The 24,632-nt window shown below is 41.9% G+C and overlaps 1 protein-coding gene across 3 annotated transcripts in view; it reads left to right on the top strand.

Annotated features, from left to right (window-relative positions):
* The window catches only part of PIDD1 (p53-induced death domain protein 1), a 41,208-nt gene extending 17,168 nt beyond the window's left edge, over nucleotides 1–24,040 (top strand). For 2 of the 3 annotated variants that reach the window (XM_073554375.1, XM_073554377.1), the window contains 5 exons: nucleotides 3,532–3,655; nucleotides 3,891–4,009; nucleotides 4,465–4,572; nucleotides 12,751–12,956; nucleotides 20,953–22,978. In XM_073554375.1, coding sequence (XP_073410476.1) covers nucleotides 3,532–3,655; nucleotides 3,891–4,009; nucleotides 4,465–4,572; nucleotides 12,751–12,956; nucleotides 20,953–21,196 — 801 coding nt within the window. In that variant the 3' untranslated portion in view covers nucleotides 21,197–22,978. Of the gene's footprint in view, nucleotides 1–3,531; nucleotides 3,656–3,890; nucleotides 4,010–4,464; nucleotides 4,573–12,750; nucleotides 12,957–20,952; nucleotides 22,979–23,892 lie in introns of those variants that run through there. The other variant, XM_073554376.1, reaches the window with a different exon arrangement.
* Nucleotides 24,041–24,632: the final 592 nt, after the last annotated feature.

Below are 24,632 nucleotides of genomic sequence, written 5' to 3' on the forward strand. Positions count from 1 at the left end.
TGCTTAGGGTCATTGTCTTATTGGAAGGTGAACCTTCGGCCAAGTTTGAGGTCCAGAGCACTCTGGAAGAGGTTTTCATCCAGGATATCTCTGTACTTGACCGAATTCATGTTTGCTTCAGTTGCAACCAGTCATCCTGTCCCTGCAGTTGATAAACAACCCTATAGCATGATGCTGCCACCACCATGTTTCACTGTTGGGATTGTATTGGGCAGGTGATGAGCAGTGCCTGTTTTTCTCCACACATACTGCTTAGAATTATCACCAAATAGTTCTATCTTCATCTCATCAGAGCAGAGAATCTTATTTCTCATAGTCTGGGAGTCCTTCATGTGTTTTTTTTTTAGCAAACTCTATGTGGGCTTTCATTGGTCTGGCACTGAGGAGAGGATTCTGTCAGGCCACTCTGCCATAAAGGCCTGACTGGTGGAGGGCTGCAGTGATAGTTGACTTTGTGGAACTTTCTCCCATCTCTCTACTGCATCTGTGGAGCTCAGCCACAGTGATCTTTGGGATCTTCTGTACCTCTCTCACCAAGGCTCTTCTCCCATGATTACTCAGTTTGGCTGGATGGCCAGGTCTAGGAAGACTTCTGGTGGTCCCAAACTTCTTCCATTTTCTTCCATTTAAGGATTATGGAAGCCACTGTGCTCTTAGGAACCTTGAGTACTGCAGAAATTCTTTTGTAACCTTGGCCAGATCTGTGCCTTGCCACAATTCTGTCTCTGAGCTCCTTGGCCAGTTCCTTTGACCTCATGATTCTCATTTGGTCTGACATTCACTGAGAGCTGTGAGGTCTTAGGGCCCCGTCACACATAGTGACTCACCAGCGATCCCGACAACGATATCAACTTGTCAGGATCGCTGGTGAGTCGCTATGTGATCGCTGGTGAGCTGTCAAACAGACAGCTTCACCAGCGATCACCACCAGCGACACCGAGCGCGCGGCGTCGCTGTGTACGTTAGTTACCAGTGCGCTGATGCAGGGAGCTGGTAACTAAGGTACACATCGGGTTTCTAAGCAGCGCGCGTCACTTAGAAACCTGATGTGTACCTTGGTTACCAGCTCCCTGCATCAGCGCACTGGTAACTAAGGTACACAGAGAGTTTCTAAGTGACGCGCGCTGCTTAGAAACCCTGCGTTTACCCTAGCTACCAGCAAGGTGATTGCTGGTCTCCCGCCTGTCACACCCAGCGATGCGTGCTGGCCAGCGGGAGACCAGCGATCAAAAAAATGTCCTTGCTATTCCAGGACGATCAGAGATACCCGGCAGGGGGGCCGGTCGCTGGTCAGTGTCACACACAGCGATCTCGCTGGTGAGATCGCTGTTGTGTCACAAAAATTGTGACTCAGCAGTGATCTCGCTAGCAAGATCGTTATGTGTGACGGGGGCTTTATATAGACAGGTGTGTGCCTTTACAAATCAAGTCCTATCAGTTTACACACAGCTGGACTCCAATGAAGGAGTAGAACCATCTCAAGGAGGATCACAAGGAAATGGACAGCATGTGACCTAAATATGAGCATCTGAGCAAAGGGTCTGAATACTTATGACCATGTGATATTTCAGTTTTTCTTTTTTTAATAAATTTGCAAACATTTCTACATTTCTGTTATTTTTCAGTCAAGATGGGGTGCAGAGTGTACATTAATGTGAAAAAAATGAACTTTTTTGAATTTACCAAATGGCTGCAATGAAACAAAGAGTGAAAAATTTAAAGTGGTCTGTAGTGTTTATTTTAGTTTTATTATTAAAAAATCAGTGTCATCATGGCACACGTTAGGTAGCTGTCAGACGAATGATGGAGTAGACGATCGCGTTTGGCAGGCAGCGATCTTACCCATTTGCTGTATACACAGGAGCATGTATAGAGGAAAAGAATACGTTTTTTATTGTATCCTGAAGGATGGAAAAGAGTAGTCTCCAGTCGGGAGCCAAAAACACATTTTTTTTGCCTCCATCTAGCAATGAATCCCTGTAAACACATTGGCATGCACGCTGGGAGCTTTTACAGTGTACACGTTACACAAAGGGCAAACATGCAGTGTGAACATGACCTACTGAATAATTACAATTTGATAATAGTTTTTTTTAAAGGAGATCCACTTTAAACCAGCGCGCTATGTGCCCCCAATATACCGCCGTCTGGCTACCCAGCCACATTAACCTTTTTTGATGTTACAGCTTGTGATTATCTTCATTTATCTACAACTTTCAGCCAATTAGCACCTGCTGGATCCTGCGGAAACAAAATGTAAAATGTGGCTGAAGGGTATCTGCATGTAACGTGATTACTGAATGATCGTGCATGTATTGCCGTATTGTATCCGTCCGCAGATATTGAGTCATAGAATCATAGACATTAGATGGTATTCCACCGATCTCCTAGATGTCAGTAGGTTTGGACATCTTTCGTCTATTGTGTTTGGGGCCACTTAGACTTTCATGCAACGAACAAGACTAAAAGGAGATTGTAAGAAGAAATATTGGAAGTTTTGTATTAAGAGGAAACCTAGTTAGCCATTGTGTAGCAGTGTGTATCCTATGAATATTTTACCAATGGTGACAATGTAGTCTTAACTATCGACTTCTCATTGCCAGAAGTCATGTTATAGAACAAACTATGTATATGTGTATGGGAGCTTCCAGAATCTCTTCCTACAGATGGTGTCAGAGTACAGAAGGATCAAGAAATTGGACTTTCAATGCCCCATTCTTTTGGCGCTGACATAAGTGTCTGATAGTAGCTTTGTCCTCTCTACTTGTCGTAAACACACGAACAGCCATGCTCATATCTGTGCAGGAGATATAGCTGTCAGCCGAGAATGGGTTCAGCACACATCTATCTGATGTGTATGGCCAGCTTAAAGGAGACCTGTCTCCAAATAAAAAGTGGCCAGGTTTTGCTCATATTTTATTCCCACGGCTCCTACTAGTATTCCAATTTTTGTTTTTTTAAAATCCGACATACGGTTCCAGAGATATGGACCTTTTTATTTCGTACTACCTTTTATGGTCTTTACAAGGAGGCGTGGCTAACAGGATCTCGCGTAAGCCACGCCCCCTTCGTAAAGACCATAAAAATCTGCACAAAATAAAAAAGGTCCATATCTTTATAACCGTATAGCGGATTTAAAAAAAACAAAAATTGGAATACTCATGAGTACAGTGGGAATAAAATAAAAGTTAAAACTGGTCGCTTTTTGACCTGGTGACAGGTCCCCTTTAATACTGTGCAACACTCAGCTTTTTATTACCACTTTAGTCCATGTAGCTACATAGCATACTAGTCATCCAGAACAGAAGAGTGAGAAGCTGCTGCACAATCAGGCACAAATAGCTGGTGGTTACAGGAAGATGAAAGCTTCATAAATATTATTAATTTTACAGTACATGCCGATTCTGAAATGGAGATTGGTTGCAACTTTAATTTTTTTGGGGGAAAAGATGGTATCGAGAATGGTAGATATTTCAGCTAATACTTAACTATCTCCTGTTGACGCTTTGGAAATATTTCTTCCTTACTTAGGTGGACTCAACAGTTAAAAGATTGCAGGACAGATATAAGGGCCCGGAGCCGTCCGACCTGGTTGAACTTGTGGAAGGGGAACAGTTTTTTGCAACATTCGAGCAAGGCCTGAAGCTGTACTCAGGTATAGGGCATTTACATTTATATATATATATTTATGTGATCTATCCTCAGTCAGGGATATGGTGCTCATTCCATACATATGTTGGAAGCTTTCACTGCACATATGCCAATAATGAGATGTATGCGTGGTGTGAACATAGCCTGAATTTGATAACCGTGAAATCACCTAGTTTTGGCATTTGTACATGATGGAACAGATTTTCAGTCATTTTTTTTTGATTTGTTGCTCCCTTCAGAGCGTCCCGATTGCGTAGATGGCCGCATATGCTTTGTGTTTTACTCACGCATGAAAAACATGAAAGAGGTCTATGTTACGTCGTCTGCTGACAGGATAGAGAAGGATGTTAAGGGACAGGTGAGAACATCCGTCTAATCTGGAAACAAGTTTGTATTGAATGTGGATGATATTCAGAAAATGTTCTACATGTTCAGCAGGTGGTTGTATGTTCCTTGGGTTGGCATACATACAGTATTTCATGGTGGTCACTCTTATCTCTACAAACTCCCCATAAACATGAATAATAGCTGCAGGATTATTTCAGTAGGAAGAGGGAAATAATAGATAGACATATCTCACAGTGGAAACAAGGGTCAGACATATTTAAATCCCACAGGTCTAGTTACATATATATATAATATCGAGCCTGTATACTCCAGCACGGTGTTTTGAGCAATCAGTGGGGTGGCCAAGACCCAGACCCCTACCGATCAGCAGCATTCTGTATCCCCTATGTGCATAAAAACATTTTTTTAAATTATAATCGCCCTTTAATGTGTACTTCATGTTGTGATTCTCTTTTTCTTTGATAGGTTTCCTTTTACCGTGAATCAGTCCCAGAGCGTCTTCCTGAGGAAGTCACTAAACATAGGAAGGGCTCCCGATCTGATTGGATGGCAACATTACCTATCAAACTGCCTGTAAGATATTTTACAAAAATCATAAAAAATATATATACTGAATTTTTTACGTGAACCTGTTCGGTCATTCATGCAGCCCCAACCATGGGCAGTATAAATCAGGGACAGGCTTTGTAACTGCAGAATTCTCCTGTATATTTTATAGAGAAAATTCACTTTATACAGGAGCCAGGACCGAGCAGACAAATCGCTGAGGCAGGATCCCAACAGCTTCTCTCCTCTCAGCTCTGCTTGATTGACAGGTCTCTACCTATGTGTGTATTAAGAAAGACCTGGTGATCTAGCCGAGCGGGGAGTGGGAATCCAGCTAGGACCCACGCCGATAACTAGTCTTTTCCTTCTTAGTTCCAGTTTACCACGTTTTCTTTGCGGTTTTGAGCAAAACATAATTTTTTGCAATGAGAGAGCCTCACCCTGATTGATGCTGTCCATGATTGTCCATAAATTATCTGAAAGGTTCCCTTTATTCAACCTTGCTGGCTCCTTTGTTGAGTTGAGTAGTACCTAGTGCCGAGCCCACATCTTTCCCAGCAGATGATGACTGATTTAATCCGCCATCATGTGCCTTTAACAGCCATGGGTGGAGTAGTGCTTTGCCCTCAACTGTTAACATTTTAAAAGCCGCCATCAATCTCTGACAGCGGCATTTAACACTCGCCGGCAGAGTGGTGTGTCATTTCACAGGCCCATCGGCCCACCTGTGACATGATCGTGGAGCGCCGATGGGTTGCCTTGACAGCTGGGGGTCTGCTGAAGACCCTTGTGTTTACCATGATGATTTTCCTATGAAAGCCAACATTTATCTGGCATTCATATGAGATTGTGATTTTTTTTCTATACATAGCTGTGCTGAAGCCCTGCTATGTAAATTACAAGCATAATATATATAAACTTGGCACACACCAAAGGTTTCTGATGCAGAAAGGAGATTTTTAATTATACAACAGTACATACATACACAGACGTTTCGGTCTAGGACCTTCATCAATGTACGATATATTGTACTGTGAGATTCTTAGTGACTGGGCTTTGTGAGATAGACCAATCCTGTGAGGAGGCACATGAAGCCGTCCCACTGCGTGGTGGTTTGTGGAGTGTGGACGCAGTATCCGCCGCGAATCCAAAATCACCTTTCTGCATCAGAAACCTTTGGTGTGTGCCAAGTTTATATATATTTAGTTCACGGATTGGGATCCTACTTGGGCACCACCTACAATTCTCAGGGTTGTGCCAACGGTTTAGTTCTTATGTAAATTACAAGCGACCAGAGAATTGCAGCTTAAAGTCCCCTAAGAGGACTATTAACCCCTTAACATCCAATGATGAATATAACCGACATTGGACGCCTCCCCCTGTTTGGTGCGGGCTTCAGCGATGAGCCCCCACCTTTTTCGGCACATGACAGCTGATCTGATCAGCTGTCATGTGCCCCTAAAAGCTGCGGGTGGAATCGCGATCTACTTGCGGCTGTTAACATGTTAAATGCTGCTGTCAAAGTCTGTAAGTGGCATTTAACATGCAAGTGCAGGAAGCGCGTCATTACCTCCTCCCATCGGTGCCCGTGTCACATGACCGCAGGTCGCCGATGGGTTGGCATGACAAATCGGGGTCAGGAGGAGACCCCTGTGGTTGTCATAGCCGGATAGCTATGGGCATCGCCCAGCGGTCGGCGCTCATAGAAAGTGAGCATTTCTGCTACATAAAACAGGGCTGCAGCCCTGCTCTATGTAGCACAAGCGATCAGATGATTGCAGCTTCTAGTCTCCCATGGGGACTATTAAAGCAAATAAAAAGTAAAAAAAAAATGTATTAAAACTATATCTAATATATAAAGTTGAATGTATGTATGTATGTATGTCCGGGATTGGCATCTGCACCGTCGCAGCTACAGCCACAAAATTTTGCACAGTCACACGTCTGGACCCCGAGAGCGTCATAGGCTATGTTGTGAGGTGAAATTTTAACCCCGCGCTTTCCAATTCACCAAACAATTTGGCCTATTATTCTTATCATTTCTATGGTGTTATCGTCCTTCTGTAAAGCTGGAAATAACACAATTTATTACCGTGCCAACACAGACCACCCTCTGACACAGACTGCAGGGGGAGCCCAGTATCACACAGGATAGGGTTAAGATACACAGCTCAGCAGTCAGTATCACACAGGATAGGATTAGACACACAGCTCAGCAGTCAATATCACACAAGATAGGATTAGACACATGGCTCAGCAGTCAGTATCACACAGGATAGGATTAGATACACAGCTCAGCAGTCAGTATCACACAGGATAGGATTAGTTACACAGCTCAGCAGTCATAAATCACACAGGATAGGATTAGATACACAGCTCAGCACTCAGTATCACACAGGATAGGAATAGATACACGGCTCAGCAGACAGTATCACACAGAATAGTATTAGATACACGGCTCAGCAGACAGCATCACACAGAATAGGATTAGATACATGGCTCAGCAGTCAGTATCACACAGAATAGGATTAGATACACGGCTCAGCAGTCAGTATCACACAGAATAGGATTAGATACACGGCTCTGCAGTCAGTATCGCACAGGATAGGATTAGATACACGGCTCAGCAGTCAGTATCACACAGGATAGGATTAGATACACGGCTCAGCAGACAGTATCACACAGGTTAGGATTAGATACACAGCTCAGCACACAGTATCACACAGAAGAGTATTAGATACACTCAGCAGACAGCATCACACAGAACAGGATTAGATACACGGCTCAGCAGTCAGTATCGCACAGAATAGGATTAGATACACGGCTAAGCAGTCAGTATCACACACGATAGGATTAGATACACGGCTAAGCAGTCAGTATCACACAGGATAGGATTAGATACACGGCTCAGCAGTCAGTATCACACAGGATAGGATTAGATACACAGCTCAGCAGCTCAGCACTCAGTATCACACAGGATAGGAATAGATACACGGCTCAGCAGACAGTATCACACAGGATAGGATTAGCTACACAGCTCAGCACACAGTATCACACAGAATAGGATTAGATACACGCTCAGCAGTCAGTATCACACAGGATAGGATTATATACACAGCTCAGCAGTCATAAATCACACAGGATAGGATTAGATACACAGCTCAGCACTCAGTATCACACAGGATAGGAATAGATACACGGCTCAGCAGACAGTATCACACAGAATAGTATTAGATACACGGCTCAGCAGACAGCATCACACAGAATAGGATTAGATACACGGCTCAGCAGTCAGTATCACACAGAATAGGATTAGATACACAGCTCAGCAGCCATAAATCACACAGGATAGGATTAGATACACAGCTCAGCACTCAGTATCACACAGGATAGGAATAGATACACGGCTCAGCAGACAGTATCACACAGGATAGAATTAGATACACAGCTCAGCACACAGTATCACACAGAATAGTATTAGATACACGGCTCAGCAGTCAGTATCACACAGGATATGATTAGATACACGGCTCAGCAGTCAGTATCACACAGGATAGGATTAGATACACGGCTCAGCAGACATCATCACACAGAATAGGATTAGACACATGGCTCAGCAGTCAGTATCACACAGGATAGGATTAGATACACGGCTCAGCAGACAGTATCACACAGAATAGTATTAAATACATGGCTCAGCAGACAGCATCACACAGGATAGGATTAGATACACAGCTCAGCACACAGTATCACACAGAATAGTATTAAATACACGGCTCAGCAGACATCATCACACAGAATAGGATTAGATACACGGCTCAGCAGTCAGTATCACACAGGATAGGATTAGATACACGGCTCAACAGACAGTATCACACAGGATAGGATTAGATACACAGCTCAGTACACAGTATCACACAGAATAGTATTAGATACACGGCTCAGCAGACAGCATCACACAGAATAGGATTAGATACACGGCTCAGCAGTCAGTATCACACAGAATAGGATTAGATACACGGCTCAGCAGTCAGTATCACACAGGATAGGATTAGATACACGGCTCAGCAGTCAGTATCACACAGGATAGGATTAGATACACGGCTCAGCAGACAGTATCACACAGGTTAGGATTAGATACACAGCTCAGCAGTCAGTATCACACAGGATAGGATTAGATACACAGCTCAGCAGTCATAAATCACACAGGATAGGAATAGATACACGGCTCAGCAGTCAGTATCACACAGGATAGGATTAGATACACAGCTCAGCAGTCATAAATCACACAGGATAGGATTAGATGCACAGCTCAGCAGTCAGTATCACACAGGATAGGATTAGAGACGCGGCTCAGCAGTCAGTATCACACAGGATAGGAATAGATACACGGCTCAGCAGACAGTATCACACAGGATAGGATTAGATACACAGCTCAGCACACAGTATCACACAGAATAGTATTAGATACACGGCTCAGCAGACAGTATCACACAGGATAGGATTAGATACACAGCTCAGCACACAGTATCACACAGAATAGGATTAGATACACGGCTCAGCAGTCAGTATCACACAGGATAGGATTAGATACATAGATCAGCAGTCAGTATCACACAGGATAGGAATAGATACACGGCTCAGCAGACAGTATCACACAGGTTAGCATTAGATACACAGCTCAGCACACAGTATCACACAGAATAGTATTAGATACACGGCTCAGCAGACAGCATCACACAGGATAGGGTTAGATACACGGCTCAGCAGACGGTATCACACAGGATAGGATTAGATACACTGCTCAGAAGTCAGTATCACACAGGATAGAATTAGATACACGGCTGAGCAGTCAGTAACACACGATAGGATTAGATGCACAGCTCAGCAGAAAGTATCACACAGGAGAGGATTAGGTACACAGCTCAGCAGACATTATCACACAGGATAGGGTTAGATACACAGCTAAGAAACAGAATGTGCCAAAGGAGAGGATATTTTCATTCCAAGAATTCCACTCATTCCATCTGATTTGTTTTTTGATTTTAAACAGCTACACAGCTCAGCACACAGTATCACACAGAATAGTATTAGATACACGGCTCAGCAGACAGTATCACACAGAATAGTATTAGATACACGGCTCAGCAGACAGTATCACACAGAATAGTATTAGATACACGGCTCAGCAGACAGCATCACACAGAATAGGATTAGACACATGGCTCAGCAGTCAGTATCACACAAGATAGGATTAGATACACAGCTCAGCAGTCATAAATAACACAGGATAGGATTAGATACACAGCTCAGCACACAGTATCACACATAATAGTATTAGATACACAGCTCAGCAGTCAGTATCACACAGAATAGGATTTAGACACATGGCTCAGCAGTCAGTATCACACAGGATAGGATTAGATACACAGCTCAGCAGTCATAAATAACACAGGATAGGATTAGATACACAGCTCAGCACACAGTCTCACACAGAATAGTATTAGATATACAGCTCAGCAGTCAGTATCACACAGGATAGGATTAGATACACGGCTCTGCAGTCAGTATCACACAGGATAGGATTAGATACACGGCTGAGCAGTCAGTAACACACATGATAGGATTAGATACACAGCTCAGCAGTCATAAATAACACAGGATAGGATTAGATACACAGCTCAGCACACAGTATCACACAGAATAGTATTAGATACACAGCTCAGCAGTCAGTATCACACAGGATAGGATTAGATACACGGCTCTGCAGTCAGTATCACACAGGATAGGATTAGATACACGGCTGAGCAGTCAGTAACACACATGATAGGATTAGGTACACGGCTCAGCAGTCAGTATCACACAGGATAGGGTTAGATACACGTCTTAGCAGACCGTATCACACAGGATAGGATTAGATACACTGCTCAGAAGTCAGTATCACACAGGATAGAATTAGATACATGGCTGAGCAGTCAGTAACACACGATAGGATTAGATGCACAGCTCAGCAGAAAGTATCACACAGGAGAGGATTAGGTACACAGCTCAGCACACAGTATCACACAGGATAGGGTTAGATACACAGCTCAGAAACAGAATGTGCCAAAGGAGAGGACATTTTCATTCCAAGAATTCCACTCATTCCATCTGATTTGTTTTTTGATTTTAAACGCCTCCAGTTTCCAGTTCAACTGCTATTTGCAATGTCCATTAACAATGCTCAGGGACAGTCCTTGAAAGTAGTAGGGATCGATTTGCAATCTCCATGCTTTTCTCATGGTCAACTTTACGTGATCTGTTCAAGAGTTGGAACTGCCAAAAATCTGTTCATCTTTGCACCGAAAGGAAAAACCAAAAATCTTAAATGAGTTGAAAATATAATACTATCAATACTTGAGTAATCGTTAAGTTAATTTGTGTTGCAAATCTGTAGTGTTGAATATATGATGTGAAATGTTTTTACGTGCAATATAATCATTATAATTTGTTATAACTAACCACAGTTGGTTACTATGCCAAGGCAACGCCGGGCTCTTCAGCTAGTATATATATAAAAGTTCTATTCACCCCCCATTCGCCCCATTAAAAATAAAACTATAAAAAAATAAAATATACTCATGTTTGGTATTACCGCGTTCAGAAACACCTGATCTATCAATATATAAAAATAATTAATCCAACCAGTAAACAGCATAGCAAAAAAGAAAAAAAAACGAAACTCCAGAATTACGTTTTTTTGGTCACTGCAACATTGCAATAAAATGCAATAACGGGCAATCAAAAGATTGTATCTGCACCAAAATGGTATCAATTAAAACGTCAGATCGGCATGCAAAAAATAAGCCCTCACCCGGCCCCAGATGCCGAAAAATGGAAGACACTATGGGTCTCGGCAAATGACATTTTTTTTTTACAAACTTTGATTTTTTTTCACTACTTAAATAAAAAAGAACCTAGACATGTCTGGTGTCTGTGAACTCGTAATGATCTTGGGAATCATAATGGCAGGTCAGTTTTAGCGTTTAATGAACATGGTAAAAAATTCTAAAAAACAATTGTGGAATTGCACTTTTTTTGCAATTTCACCGAATTTGGATTTCTTTCCCGTTTTCCAGTACAGGATATGGTAAAATCAATGGTGCCATTCAAAAGTACAACTAGTCCCGCAAAAAATAAGCCCTCACATTGCGATATTGATGGAAAAATAAAAAAGTTATGGCCGTGGGAAGAAGGGGAGCAAAAAATGGAAACGCAAAAACGGAAATACCCCTGGTCCTTAAGGGGTTAAGCACAGTAAAAAGTTAAAAAAAACTTTTTAAAGATATGAAATAAAACATAAAAAGGCACAAATGTTCAAGTCACCCCCCTTTTGCCCCATTAAAAATAAAACAGTTTAAAACCACATATTTGGTATCACTGCATTTGTAAAAGTCTGATCTATCAAAATCTAAAGTAAATTACGGTAATCAGATTGGTAAACTGCGTAATGAGAAAAAAAAAAATCGATACCCTAGAATTGTAGTTTTATAGCTGCTGCAGCACTGCAATAAAATACAATAGCAGGCAATTAAAACATCATATCTACCCCAATATGGTATCAGTGAAGATGTCAGCTAATGGCACAAAATATAAGCCCTTAAATGGTACATAAAAAAACCAAAATACAATTTTGGAATTACACTTTTTTTTGCAATTTCAACACACTTGGAAGGTACAAGACTTGTCTCGCAAAAAAACAAGCCCTCATACGGCTATGTGGACAGAAAAATAAAATAAGTTATGGCTCTTGAAAGAAGGGGTGGAAAAAAGAGAAAAGAAAAACAAAATTGAAAATAGCCCGGTCGAGAAGGGGTAAAACAATAGGTCATTACAGCTACAGAATGGGAGGAATAGAACTAAGCAACAGCACATGTGAAAAATACTTGGGTATACTAATAGAGAAAATACAGATTAGAAAAAAACTTTTGACAGTGAGGGTGATCAATGAGTGGAACAGGCTTGCACAATAGGTGATGAGTTCTCCTTCAATAGAAGTCTTCAAACAGAGGCCAGACAGAAATCTGTCTGAGATGGTATAGCAAATCCTGCTTTGAGCAGGGGGTTGGACACAATGACCCTGGGGGACCCTTCCTACTCTAACATTCTATGATTCTAATGTGCTCATAATATTCCTAACATTTTTCTTCTTATTTTCTTTACCAGAAAATGAAATACCAAAATGGAGAAAACAACAGGCAAAGAAGCAATCATTCACTGCCCCCTTTGAATATAGGCAATCCTGAGATGGGTTATCTGACCGAAACCAATCTACTCAGCATCGCCAGTCAGATAGGATCAGATTGGATGAACATTGGTATTAACCTGGGCCTTCCGTATCACGAGCTAGAACGTATTCGCTTTAACAACAGGTGAGAAACGTAGCACATAACACAACCAGGTTTGTCGCTGCCAGTACGTCGTTGTTCACACTGATCGCATCATCATTCGCATCAATAACATTGTGTTATTGGTGCTATGAATCCTATGGAGGCAGAAAGAGATATCAACATCTAGAAGAACAGATTTCCAGATGTGTCTGCCTGCCTCATAAATATAAGATGGTTTAGTAATCAGACTTAAGGGCTGCTTTCTGCCAACCACCTTCTGTTATTTGGACAGGTTTTTGGTGAAAAATCTGACTAATCACAGCTTGTAATCATCAATTAACATTTATTATAATTCAGGACTTTTTCTTCAATGGCCTCCTCACCTGTCAAACATTAGGGATGTTCAAGCTTACCATGCCAAAAGAGTGATATTTAGATGTCGTGTGTTGCTGCCAATGTACTACGCCGTTCAGCAGTGCCCCCATAACAATAGGCAATGCATTCTGGTGCAGTAATGTGGGATAGATGTGTCTACCGGGACAGACACACTGTGTCCTGGGACAGTTGGACTTTTCTGCTGAACCTGGAGCATGTAGCCTGTGGCTGCACAATGTCTTTGACGGTGACAAAGTTTGCATAATGTCACTGTTACTTTGCAGTGCAACACAACTTAATGAGCTGACTTTGTGACCCTGAGGGTACTGCAACTGCAAAAAGCAATTTGCTGAAAGTCCAACGCGGCCGGACCTTTTGCGACTAGCATTGCCAATGGCAATGTTATGGGGGATGCTGCTGAACGGTGTTGCAAATTTGCAGAAAAAAAGAATATCTACTTGTCTCTTTTTTGGTATGGTAAGCTCGAGAATCCCTAATGTTTGGCTGGTGAGTTCATCAAAGAAAAAGTAGCCATGTAACCCCAGCCTTCGTAGGCATGATACTCTTGATTGACTGTGTTCACGATGTGCCATCTGTTTGCACATTTACATGGTATTGCCCATGGAGACTTCAGTTACACTGAAAGATGATCTTGAATGAGCGTCTTTAATAACGCTTGTTTCACTGGTATTTTTCAGTGTAAACAGGTTGACGTTTTCCGCGGTCTGCCTGTGTAAAGAATTACCGTTCGGCAGTCATTTTCAGGCAATGTAAGCCGATCTTTTGGCTATGTTTCCATGACAAGCTTTTGGATAATTTTTGATGTTGCAGATTTTCTGCACCCATTAAGTAAAACAGTCTACTTGCATTTTTTTGAAAATGTCTACATACGGTAAGACCCAATAGGAAGTCAGGATGTGTATACTGCGGCCATTCACTCTCCCATCATCTGTAATAGTAAATGCACTGATATGTGTAGGCAGTGGCACACACCCCATTGACAAGGGGAAAGGGAACTGTTAATTTATTCATACACTTTGAGAAGGAACAATAGAGCAATGGAACAGCGTAGCGTTTTAAACAATAGTGTTCTAGCCCAGGGTTACTATCTTGTGCACATGTGGACATGGGTCATGTTTTTTTTTTTTTTTAATTCGTTTATTATTCACAAAACATATATACATATGCATTTAGCCAAACAATTATAGTGGAACAGCAAATTTGACAGTAGATTGTCAATCCAATTTTAGTGTCATAAATAATAATAATAATAATAATAATAAACCAATTATCAAGTGAGCGGAACATTATTTATCTTTATAACCATTTGGCAATATACACCTCAAACAACACTACATGCCTAATTAAACTACTACTAACACACTGCCAAGCATAGTTATATAATGTTAATAGCCATGTGATGCCAGAGAATGATTCAATGTATTTTAACCATAATGTTCCGGTGGTACTGGACCACTACGCATCAGTATAGTAAGATGAGAAGAGTTCCATCTGTCCCAAATCTTGTCACATTTCCCCAAGCAACCCCTGTTCTGATATAATGTTCGCTCGTATGGTATAACTGCATTTACCAGTTCAATCCAGGCTCTAAGAGAGGGATGTACACCATCCATCCAACGTAGTGCTAACACCTTTCTACCTAGAAAGAGTGTCTCATGTAAGAAAATCATAACATAGCGTCCCCACATCTCCTCGTCCATCACCCCTAACAAACAGACTAATAGGCTAAAGGGGACCGGGGCCTGTACTAAGGATGTCAACAGCGATGTTACCTCACTCCAGTATGAAAGGATAATAGGGCAACTCCATATCATGTGAGCAAGTCTGCTTCCAATGAATGACATCGCAAACATTCCGGAGATTGAAATCGGCCCATTTTGAAGAATCGTGACGGAGTTAAATACGATTGGTGTATCATATACAATTGAGTTATTCTCTTGTTGATTAATGGGGACACTTTAATTGGAGATTCAAGAACCTCCTCCCAATCCTCATCCTGAGCATCAGGAATAAGACCTTCCCACCTCCTCCTGATTGCCACTTTTGCAGAGCCAGTTCCCACAGATAGCTTATAGGTGTAAAGAGCAGAAATTAGACCCTGGGGTCCTGTGACTTAAGGATACCTATTAAAGGGAAGGACGAGATAGCTTGGGTCCCACCCATAGAGCGTAATCGTGACTGGAAAGCTGATCTAAGCTGATGGTAGCGGAAAACTTGAGACCTCAGAATATTATTTTTAGAATGAATTTCCCTGACCGAGGAAACTTTGTGTAAAATCCAGAATTCAGAGGACAGGTGGTTCAACAACACCGGGAAATAAGCATTGTTCCATAGTGGCATTTCAGCTATAATGTCCCCAAAGCAGACCACCCTTTTAATTTGTCTCCAAACTGACCTCGCTAATCGAAGTAAAGGTAATAACCGAGGGACACTAAGTTTATCCGCTTCTAGAAAACCCAACGTGCAGTCAACTTTTGCAGCGTGAGCCAAATGACTTTCGGGGTTAGATAAGTGACTATCAGGCATCCATCTACTCAGAGCCAGCACTGCCAGATAGTTTAAATAGAAATCCGGCAGTGCCGCCCCACCCATCTGTTTGGGCCTCTGTAAAGTAGATAATTTAAACTTGGGTCTCGTTTTCCCCCATGTAAAAGTCGTGATTAGAGAATTTAAATTCGTAAAGAAGGATTTAGGGATCAGCACCGCACTATGCTGAAGGGAATAACTAAATTTAGGAAGCAAAATCATCTTAATTAGATTTATACGGCCAGCGACAGACAACGGAAGTTTACTCCAAGAGGCAAATTTAAGCTTAACTAAATCCAATAGTGGAAGGATGTTGAGTTGTAGATCAAGTTCACTATTTTTTGGTATATTATTTCCTAAATATTTGAAATGGGACACTATAGACAATGAAGACAAGGCATCAAGGTGGGTCCCTGAGCTGCAAGAAAGGGGTAACAAGGCAGATTTTCCCCAGTTAATACATAATCCTGAATATTTACTGAAATTATCAATGGTAGTGATTACACATGATAGCGTCTCTTCTGTTTTATCCATGAATATCACCATGGCATTGGCATATAAGTCGATAGTATCTAGACGATCTGCTATGTTGATACCCTTAATATTTGGAAAGGACCTTACACGTATTGCTAACACCTCAATCACAAGGGCAAAAAGGGCCAGGGAAAGGGGGAACCCCTGTCGCATCCCTCTAGAATAATAATTATTTATAATTATACGAGCTTTGGGTTTTGCATATATTACGCTGATCCACCTCTGGAATTTATCACCAAAACTGTACTTCCGTAGACATGCAAATAAAAAGGGACATTCAAGGGAGTCAAAGGTCTTAGCAGCGTCTAACGACCCTAAAGCCCAGTTATTGTCTGGTGTCAAAGAACTGTACTGAACCACCGCCTGGACCCGTTTGACATTAATAGAAGTGTTCTTACCAGGCATAAAGCCAGTCTGGTCAGGGTGTATAAGGTCCAATATTACCGAGTTCAGTCTATTGGCCAGAACCTTAGTAAAAATTTTATAATCTACATTTACCAATGGTATGGGGTGGTATGATCCACACTCAAGGGGGTCTTTCCCCTCTTTCTTAAGTACAATTATATTAGCTTCACAAAAGGAGTCAGGCATATATCCCCCCCCCCAAATCCCCTGAAACACCTTTAAAAGAAGTGGCGCTAATATATCCCTATATTTTCTGTACAGTTCAATAGGGAACCCATCTGGTCCAGGAGCCTTCCCAGAGGCCATATCCATCATAGCACCCTCTATTTCTTCTATGGTGAAGCCAGCGTCCAAAAGGGCCCACTGAGTAGAGTCTAATGTGGGGAATTCTATGTCTGATAAATAATTTAGACACTCTACAACATCACGACCACTTCCTGAGGTATATAATGTTTTATTATAGTCATAGAAGCAGTGGAGTACATCCTTAGTTGAGGTCGCTATTGAGTTATCTGGTTTCCGAAATTGAAGTATAGTATTAGGTGCGTTGTGCTGACGCACAAAAAAGGCCAAAAATTTACTTGCCTGGTTCCCAAGCTCAAAATAGGACTGACGGGTAAAAAAAAGTTTACGTTTAGATTTGGTGTCCACATGTTTTGGGAATATATCTTATGGGAAGTCAACCATGCAACTCTATTCTCGTTAGTCCGGTTCTGGTTAGATATATAAGCCGCCTCTGAATCCTTGAAACGCTGTTCCATTTCATTATCCTCCTTTAAGGTCACCCGTTTAAGATAGGAGATTGTAGATGATAGGCAACCCCTCAGGTACGCTTTAAGGGTATCCCAGAACAGGTTAATATTCTGGGGCTCAGGATGGGATGAGATGAAGAAGTTCAGTTGGTCTACAGTTCTATCATTAGAACCTATTAGCTTCAGCCAGAATGGATTTAGCTTCCAGAATATAGTGTGGTTTGACCGACCAAAACCAAGTTTGAGTATAATCGGACTATGATCTGAGATCCCACCTATTACCGTGCTCCACGTCATTTACCCACATCGCTAGACTGCTGGAACCAAATATGTAGTCTATACAGGATAAACTACGTTTAGTAGAGGAATGACAAGTATATTCCCTTACCATGGAGTGACGTATCCTCCACAAATAAATCCAACCACTGCCATCCATGAATAACGCTAGTTGAGACGGAGACGGGGAGGGGGTCCCCCCAGAAATTCCACTATCTAAATTAATTCTGTCACGGCTAGTATCCATAACTAGATTAAAGTCTCCCATACATATAAGATGCACATCCGGGTAGTTTAAAGCAAAACTCAATGCCATTTGAAGAATTGACACAATAGCTGGTGGAGGATTATAGATACACAGTATGAGTTATCTTATATAATTTATCAATGTGTATACGAAAATAAAACGACCTTCAGGGTCCCTCCGAGCTTCTCTAACCTCCCACATAACATCTCTATGTGTCAACAATGAAACCCTCCTTGAATAACTTGTATGAAACGTATGAATGAACCATTGTACCCAAGGTCTCTGTATGTGTCGAGCGCAATCTCTGGTTAAGTGATTCTCAACCAGAGCCACAATATGAGGGTGATAGCGCCTAATTTGGGAGAATACCTTGATTCTCTTACAAGGGGACCTGAGACCCCTCACATTCCAGGTCATACATATAATATCAGACCCCATGTCTCCTCATCTAAATATGGTATACATTATCACATCGGCTGAATTTATAGGCAACATGTAGAAGTTTTGGCAGCTGCATCTACATAACAAACAACAAACAGAAATAATACAAAAGACAGAACAAAAGAAAGTTTAAAGATAAAGGAGCAGAGTCCTGTGCTCCCAGCATGAATTAGACAAGGGGATACCCTTACTGAATACAGCGTCTGGTATTGTTACATTGGACACTAGTGGAGAGAGCTCCAATCATATATCCATTAGGATGGTCCCAAATATCTGCAAGCATATCTGGACTTCTTTTCACGAGGTCCCACTCAGATGCCTCCACCGGATCCGTAAAGACTATGGAAGAGCCCTTGTGGACAACTCGGAGTCGGGCTGGATAGATCATGAAGTATAGAAAGTTCTTTTCTCTGAGCTGCTTCTTGACCTCTATAAATTGTGCTCTCTGCTTCTGGAGTTCCATAGAAAAGTCAGGAAATATCGAAATCGTGACATTGTTGTACTTGATGGGACTTTTTTGCCGCGCCAAACTCAATATAGCATCTCTGTTTTTGCAGATGAGGAGTAGCGCCAGAAAGGGTGTAGGTGGGCTGCCTGGGGGAAGCGATTTTGTAGGGACCCTATGAGCCCTTTCCACAGAAAATGTAGAAGAGAATTCATCTCCCAGAGTGTCCTTGAGCCATCCGTCTAGATATTTCTCAAGCCGCTGGCCCTCAGAGCGCTTCGGCAGACCAATGATTCGAATGTTAGTTCGGCGTAGTCTATTTTCTACATCATCTGCCTTTTGTCTCCAAGCATTTACAGAGCCTGCCACCTTTGTTAGCAAGGTCTCTATAGGTGTAAGATTGTCTTCCAAGTGAGACACCCTTGATTCAGCTTCTGTGATGCGCCCCCTCATGGCCTGCATGTCCTGCCGAAGACATTCCACCTCTGAGTGCACATCCTCTCTTTTTCCGGTCAGGGACGTTCTAGTTAGGGATATGGCTTGCATTAACTGTTCGGACGCCTGTTGAAGAGTTAGGTCTTCCTGGTCACCACCTTCCTCATTGTCAGAAGCCTGACTTTTACGCTGATCTCCAACCTTAGCCTGTGATGAATTGTTCCTAAGAGATCATGCACTATCAGACGGATTGATCCTTACAAATTCTTTTAGTTTGTCTGCCATCCCTGACCCTTTTGAGCGATTCACAATTAACAGTAACGTTGTATGGCAAATTTAATGAATATATAAATGTAAAGTCCCCCTTCCTCCATTTCCAGAAGAAAAAGCACTGCCACAAAAGAATATAGGTACTTGTCTTAACTCAATAATATGGGGGAGTGCAAGCAGATCCTGGTAGTATAATAGGGTAAAATGTTGAGTAGTGAAGCAGGTTTAAAGTTATTGCCCAAGTCCTGTGCAGCAGGATGGATTAATATCTCACAGCACCTGCAGGGGCAGCGGCAAGAGACCAGAGATCCCTAAAATGGCGAGAGCCCACGGGCCAGCTATGTTGTCAGTAAGGGAGCGCGGGGCTCATTTTTCAAAGCTTTCACCGTGCCTCCCTCTTGTATACCTCCAGGAGAAAGTCTCGCTGCTCCAACGGCTCCCCCGGGACTGGGATCCACAGCTCTGTGCCTCCTTCCGTCAGAGCGCACAGTGGAAGGTGGCCGCTGTCCTCCACAGGCCCCGCTGTCTTGCCGGCGTCTCTTCAAAGCCCGACTCACCGGAGTTGCATATCATTATTATTATTTATGACAAGTGGTGGTATTCCTGATGCCAGAAATCTTAGTGATTGGAGTAAGGTTTGTGGCGAGGTGCAATGAGATTAATCAGATTCATGATGGCATGCGTCTCTTAATGAATCAGGAGCGTCTGACTCCACTATGCCCCTTCATCAAGATCGGTGAGAAAATCAATGGTCGTGATTAGTGATGAGCAAAAGTGCTCAGGTAAAGTGTTATCTGAGGATGCTCGGGTGCTAACCGAGTGTCTTCAGCGTGCTCGAATAATATGTTTGAGTCCCCGCAGCTGCATGTCTCACAGCACTTCAACAGCCGCAACACATGCATGGATTACCTGTTTGTTAGGCAATTATTGTATGTGTTGCGGCTGTCGAACAGCCATGGGAACTTCAACATATTTTTCGAGCACGCCGATCACACTAGGTTAGCACCTGAGCATGCTCAGATAACACCTTATCCGAGCACGTTCGCTCATCACTAGTTGGCTACCTTTCTCCTTCATGGCTTGCTTTCATTTTTTTTTTTCAATGGTATACCTTGAAGAAAAAATTCCTGCCTAGTGTCAGTGCCATAAGTGTTCCCTACATCAGACATGTCAGGAGAACAGAGAGGGCCTCTTCAAAGTGAAATAGAAGCCTGAATTCCTCAATAGTCCAATTGTGTTTTATCAGGACCCAGAATTCTCAGTCTGTGATGCAGACAATGCCTCTGATGCTCTTACGTTGTGTCTCCCCAGCAAAGACCTCCACCAGCTAATCTTGGATATGATATTTCTCTGGGCTCGGAATAACTCTGCGCAGCCGGACTGCGTACAGAACTTGGTGCAGGCCATGAGGGACAGTAAAAGGAACGACATCGCTGATGAAATAGAAGACGTGATCAAACTGGGGAAGGAAAAATACTCACAGTCCATCCGAAGAGTCGGCTTGGACCAAGGCAACAGCAGCGAAGACTCTGCCATCGCCATGAGCCAGTCGTGAGGTCAGAATGGACCTAAACTGGAGACTCGCTGACACCTACATAGACCATACTGAGCCACGGCCATCGCATAGTGCGGTCTTTCTGCCATGTTCATCGCCACATTTATCGTAATAACTGAACTTCATTAGGAGACTTGTCTCTCCGGTCATCTCACATGCTTGGATTTTAAGCAAACATGTAAAAGGGTCAGAAGCTGTAAAATCCTTTATACGATTTCTAAACTAAACTTTATAATTTATTGTCAGTCCTGTATCTCAAAGAAAAGGTTTATTTTTTACCCTCATTATTGTTCTTTTGCCTTTTTTTTCTCTTTGTATTGCAAGAGATTGAGAATTTTCCTCCCTGCTTTAACGGATGTGTTAAAGGGATTGGATTTGTAGATGCTAAAGGAGGTAGACCAAAACATACACTTGCCATATTACTTATGCTAGTTAATTTCTTAGTATTTATATGCAGATATAGGAAAATACTTATATAAATTGAATTGTCATTTACATTAATGAGATTGTCCATGATTAATTCCAGTCTCGCAGATGTAAAATATATCAAAGACAGCTCTACTCATCCTCCCCAGGTCCGTCACTGGCGGACCGCTGCCCCGTTATGTGCTGACGTCACACCTACAGCCAATCACTGGGCTGCAGTAGTCACATGTTCTGAAGTCATTATGTCACTCCTTCAGCCGGTCAATGCAGTGGATTTTGGGGGGATTATTTTCTATGTCTCAATTAAAAATTAATCCCAAACATCCCTTCAGAGAGGATCTGTCATCAGATTTCACAATAAAAGCAGCATAGACCAGGTAAGGCTGGTCTGCTTACTTTGGAAATTCGTGACAGAATGGCTGCATGTTCTTCAAACTAAATTAGTGATGGAGTAAAAAAAATGCTTGTTTTATTAGGTAGGGGAAACTTTTAATAATGATTTGGATTTTCAAAGTTAGTACAGCAGCCTCTTCAGGTCTAAGAGATTTATTTAATAATATATTTATTTATTTATTTTTTACTCGTTTATATAGCGCTATTAATTCCACAGCGCTTTACAGACATTATTGTATATCTAATTTGCATCATGAAATCTGGTAATGGATTCACTTTAGTACTTCCAGACTAGAAAAATCCAGAAGGAGTACATTGATATGACATGATTTTACTGCATATGATGGAACAGAAGTGTTGTCATAGGAGCGCTGGAACCTAATTGCTGCAAAGTTTATCGTTGCAACTATAAAAGATATCTTTACACGTAAATAATATTATTAAAATTAAATCATACTCATCATTAAAGGGATGGTTTTGTAGAATTCTGTTGGCAGTTTCCATCTAAGGTGAAACATTTTCTTTGGAGTCATTTTACAAAATGCTTTAGAAACTGGATTCAAACCTTATTATAGTGGGTCATTTGGGATAATTCATTTTAGGCAGGTAAGAAATCACATATTAGTCCATGTAGGACTGATTTCCCACTATTTTTTGTATGTTTCGCTGTATAGTTTTGTATAGTTTTCTGTATATTTGTGTAAATATATTTATAGAAAAGATTTATAAACATGTCTGAGCTGTAAAAAATGATTGTCCTGTCCTGAGCTGTTTTTGGTGGAGCATTGCAGAAAAAAGCAGGGTCTCCAATGACGATACGTTCTTTCATTTACTGCACGGGTAATAATCAGTGTCAGGTTTTCCTAAAATGTTTCTTTAAATATAAAAATAAAATCTATGTGTACATAGATACTGTACGTTTGTAGCAGGATAACACTTTAATAAACAAAATTTACTACAGTGTCTTCTGATTTTTGCTTGCTTCATACTATGTCTGATATATCATGTAGTTACCACAATAGTGGGCATACAGATGGAAATGAAGTAGTGCCCAGATCGTGGAAATCAGGGATAAATACATTTTTATTATGTACCGCCATAATGTCAGATTTGTGACGTTGAGTCACTACTCACAGGCAAGCCATGAGAGAGGGTAGTCAGGAGGTCCGAGGTCAGATACCAGGAGGGCTCATAGTACAGAAGGGTAAGACGAAGGTATGGTCAGGTAACAGTCCGGGGTCAAATGCCAGGAGCATACGTCAAAACCAAGGAGTACAACAAATGGATAGTCAGAGGCTAAGTCCGGGGTCATGTATCTGAAATCAGAGCGCGTCAAGAGCAGAAGGGATAATCCACATGGATAGTCACAAGAGATTCCAGGTCAGTAGCAAGATCAGAAGTCATACAAAGCGCAAACACACACATCTAACTATAGCAAAACTATAACTGACAATCTGCTGCTCACAGCAAGCCAGCTAAATACCTTGCAAATCATTTGAGGGAGTCACCTGGGGAAATGCCCGCAGGCTAGACCAATGCCCGCAGGCTAGATCAGTTTGACCAGCTGGGCTGTCAATCAAAATGCTGACAGCACAGCACGCCGCAGGATCAGATTGGACGATTGGGCTGTCACTCACAAATCCGACAGTCCAGCACACTCTAGATCCCATAGGGCGGCGGAGCGTTTCCAAACGCTATTAACCTACAGACCTACAGATATGGGGTTAATCTGCAGGTTAATGGAGTTTCAGTGCTGTCTGCCCGCCTTACTAGTGCAACTACCGTGAAGAAACCACCAGCTTTCAGTCATACAGCCATGCAGCAGCGGTACACAACAATGCAGTACTCACCTTTTTTAACTTTTTTTTTTTTAAAAGTGTATATCGCCCTGCTACAGAGTAGGAGGATCGGTGTATCTTCGTGGAGTTACGGATGGTTCACAGAGCAAGAATAGATGAATATATTGTACAAGAAAAATGCTGAATTGGAGCATGTCTCGTTTTTGGTCTTATGACGGAAGGAGATCCCCAAAATGAGTAAGCTTTTTAAACACTACAAATAAAATAACATCTTTTGCTGATCCTCTGGATTTGCTGCTGTCTTCTGTTGGAGTGACTGTGCCAATTTAGAGTCTTTTTTTTTTTCTACCATACACTTACCTACTGCCATTATTATAATATTAAAATTTGTGGTGCGTGTTCAAGTAACATCCGCAGCAATGCCAGTCCCAGGATTTCCATGCAGAACATTGCCCAGAGTATTAAACTGCTCACACCGGCTTACCTTCCTTTTACTCTGCATCCTTCTTTCCTAGGTTTGCAATGCTCAAGCATCTAGCATTCCCCAATATGTACAAGAAAATGTGAGTTATAAAATCAAAGCCCATTGTTCTATCACTCCATGGTTCAGTTCTGGCGCTCACATGCGTGTGTACTCTGTGGTTGATCAGTACTGTATGCAGCAATGATGCACGACGGAGCACACTCTGACTGCATCTGCATCACTATAGTCAATGGCTCCATTGCCACATAAGCCCCGAGTCCCTTTTTGTGGGAGTTCGGATGTAAGCCAAAACAGAGAAACTCAACATAGTAGCAAATGCTATATCAATCCAGCC

This window comes from Dendrobates tinctorius, unplaced genomic scaffold (genome assembly GCF_039654945.1).
Source record: "Dendrobates tinctorius isolate UK_male_01 unplaced genomic scaffold, ASM3965494v1 ptg000211l, whole genome shotgun sequence".
In the NCBI taxonomy this organism is placed as follows: Eukaryota; Metazoa; Chordata; class Amphibia; order Anura; family Dendrobatidae; genus Dendrobates; species Dendrobates tinctorius.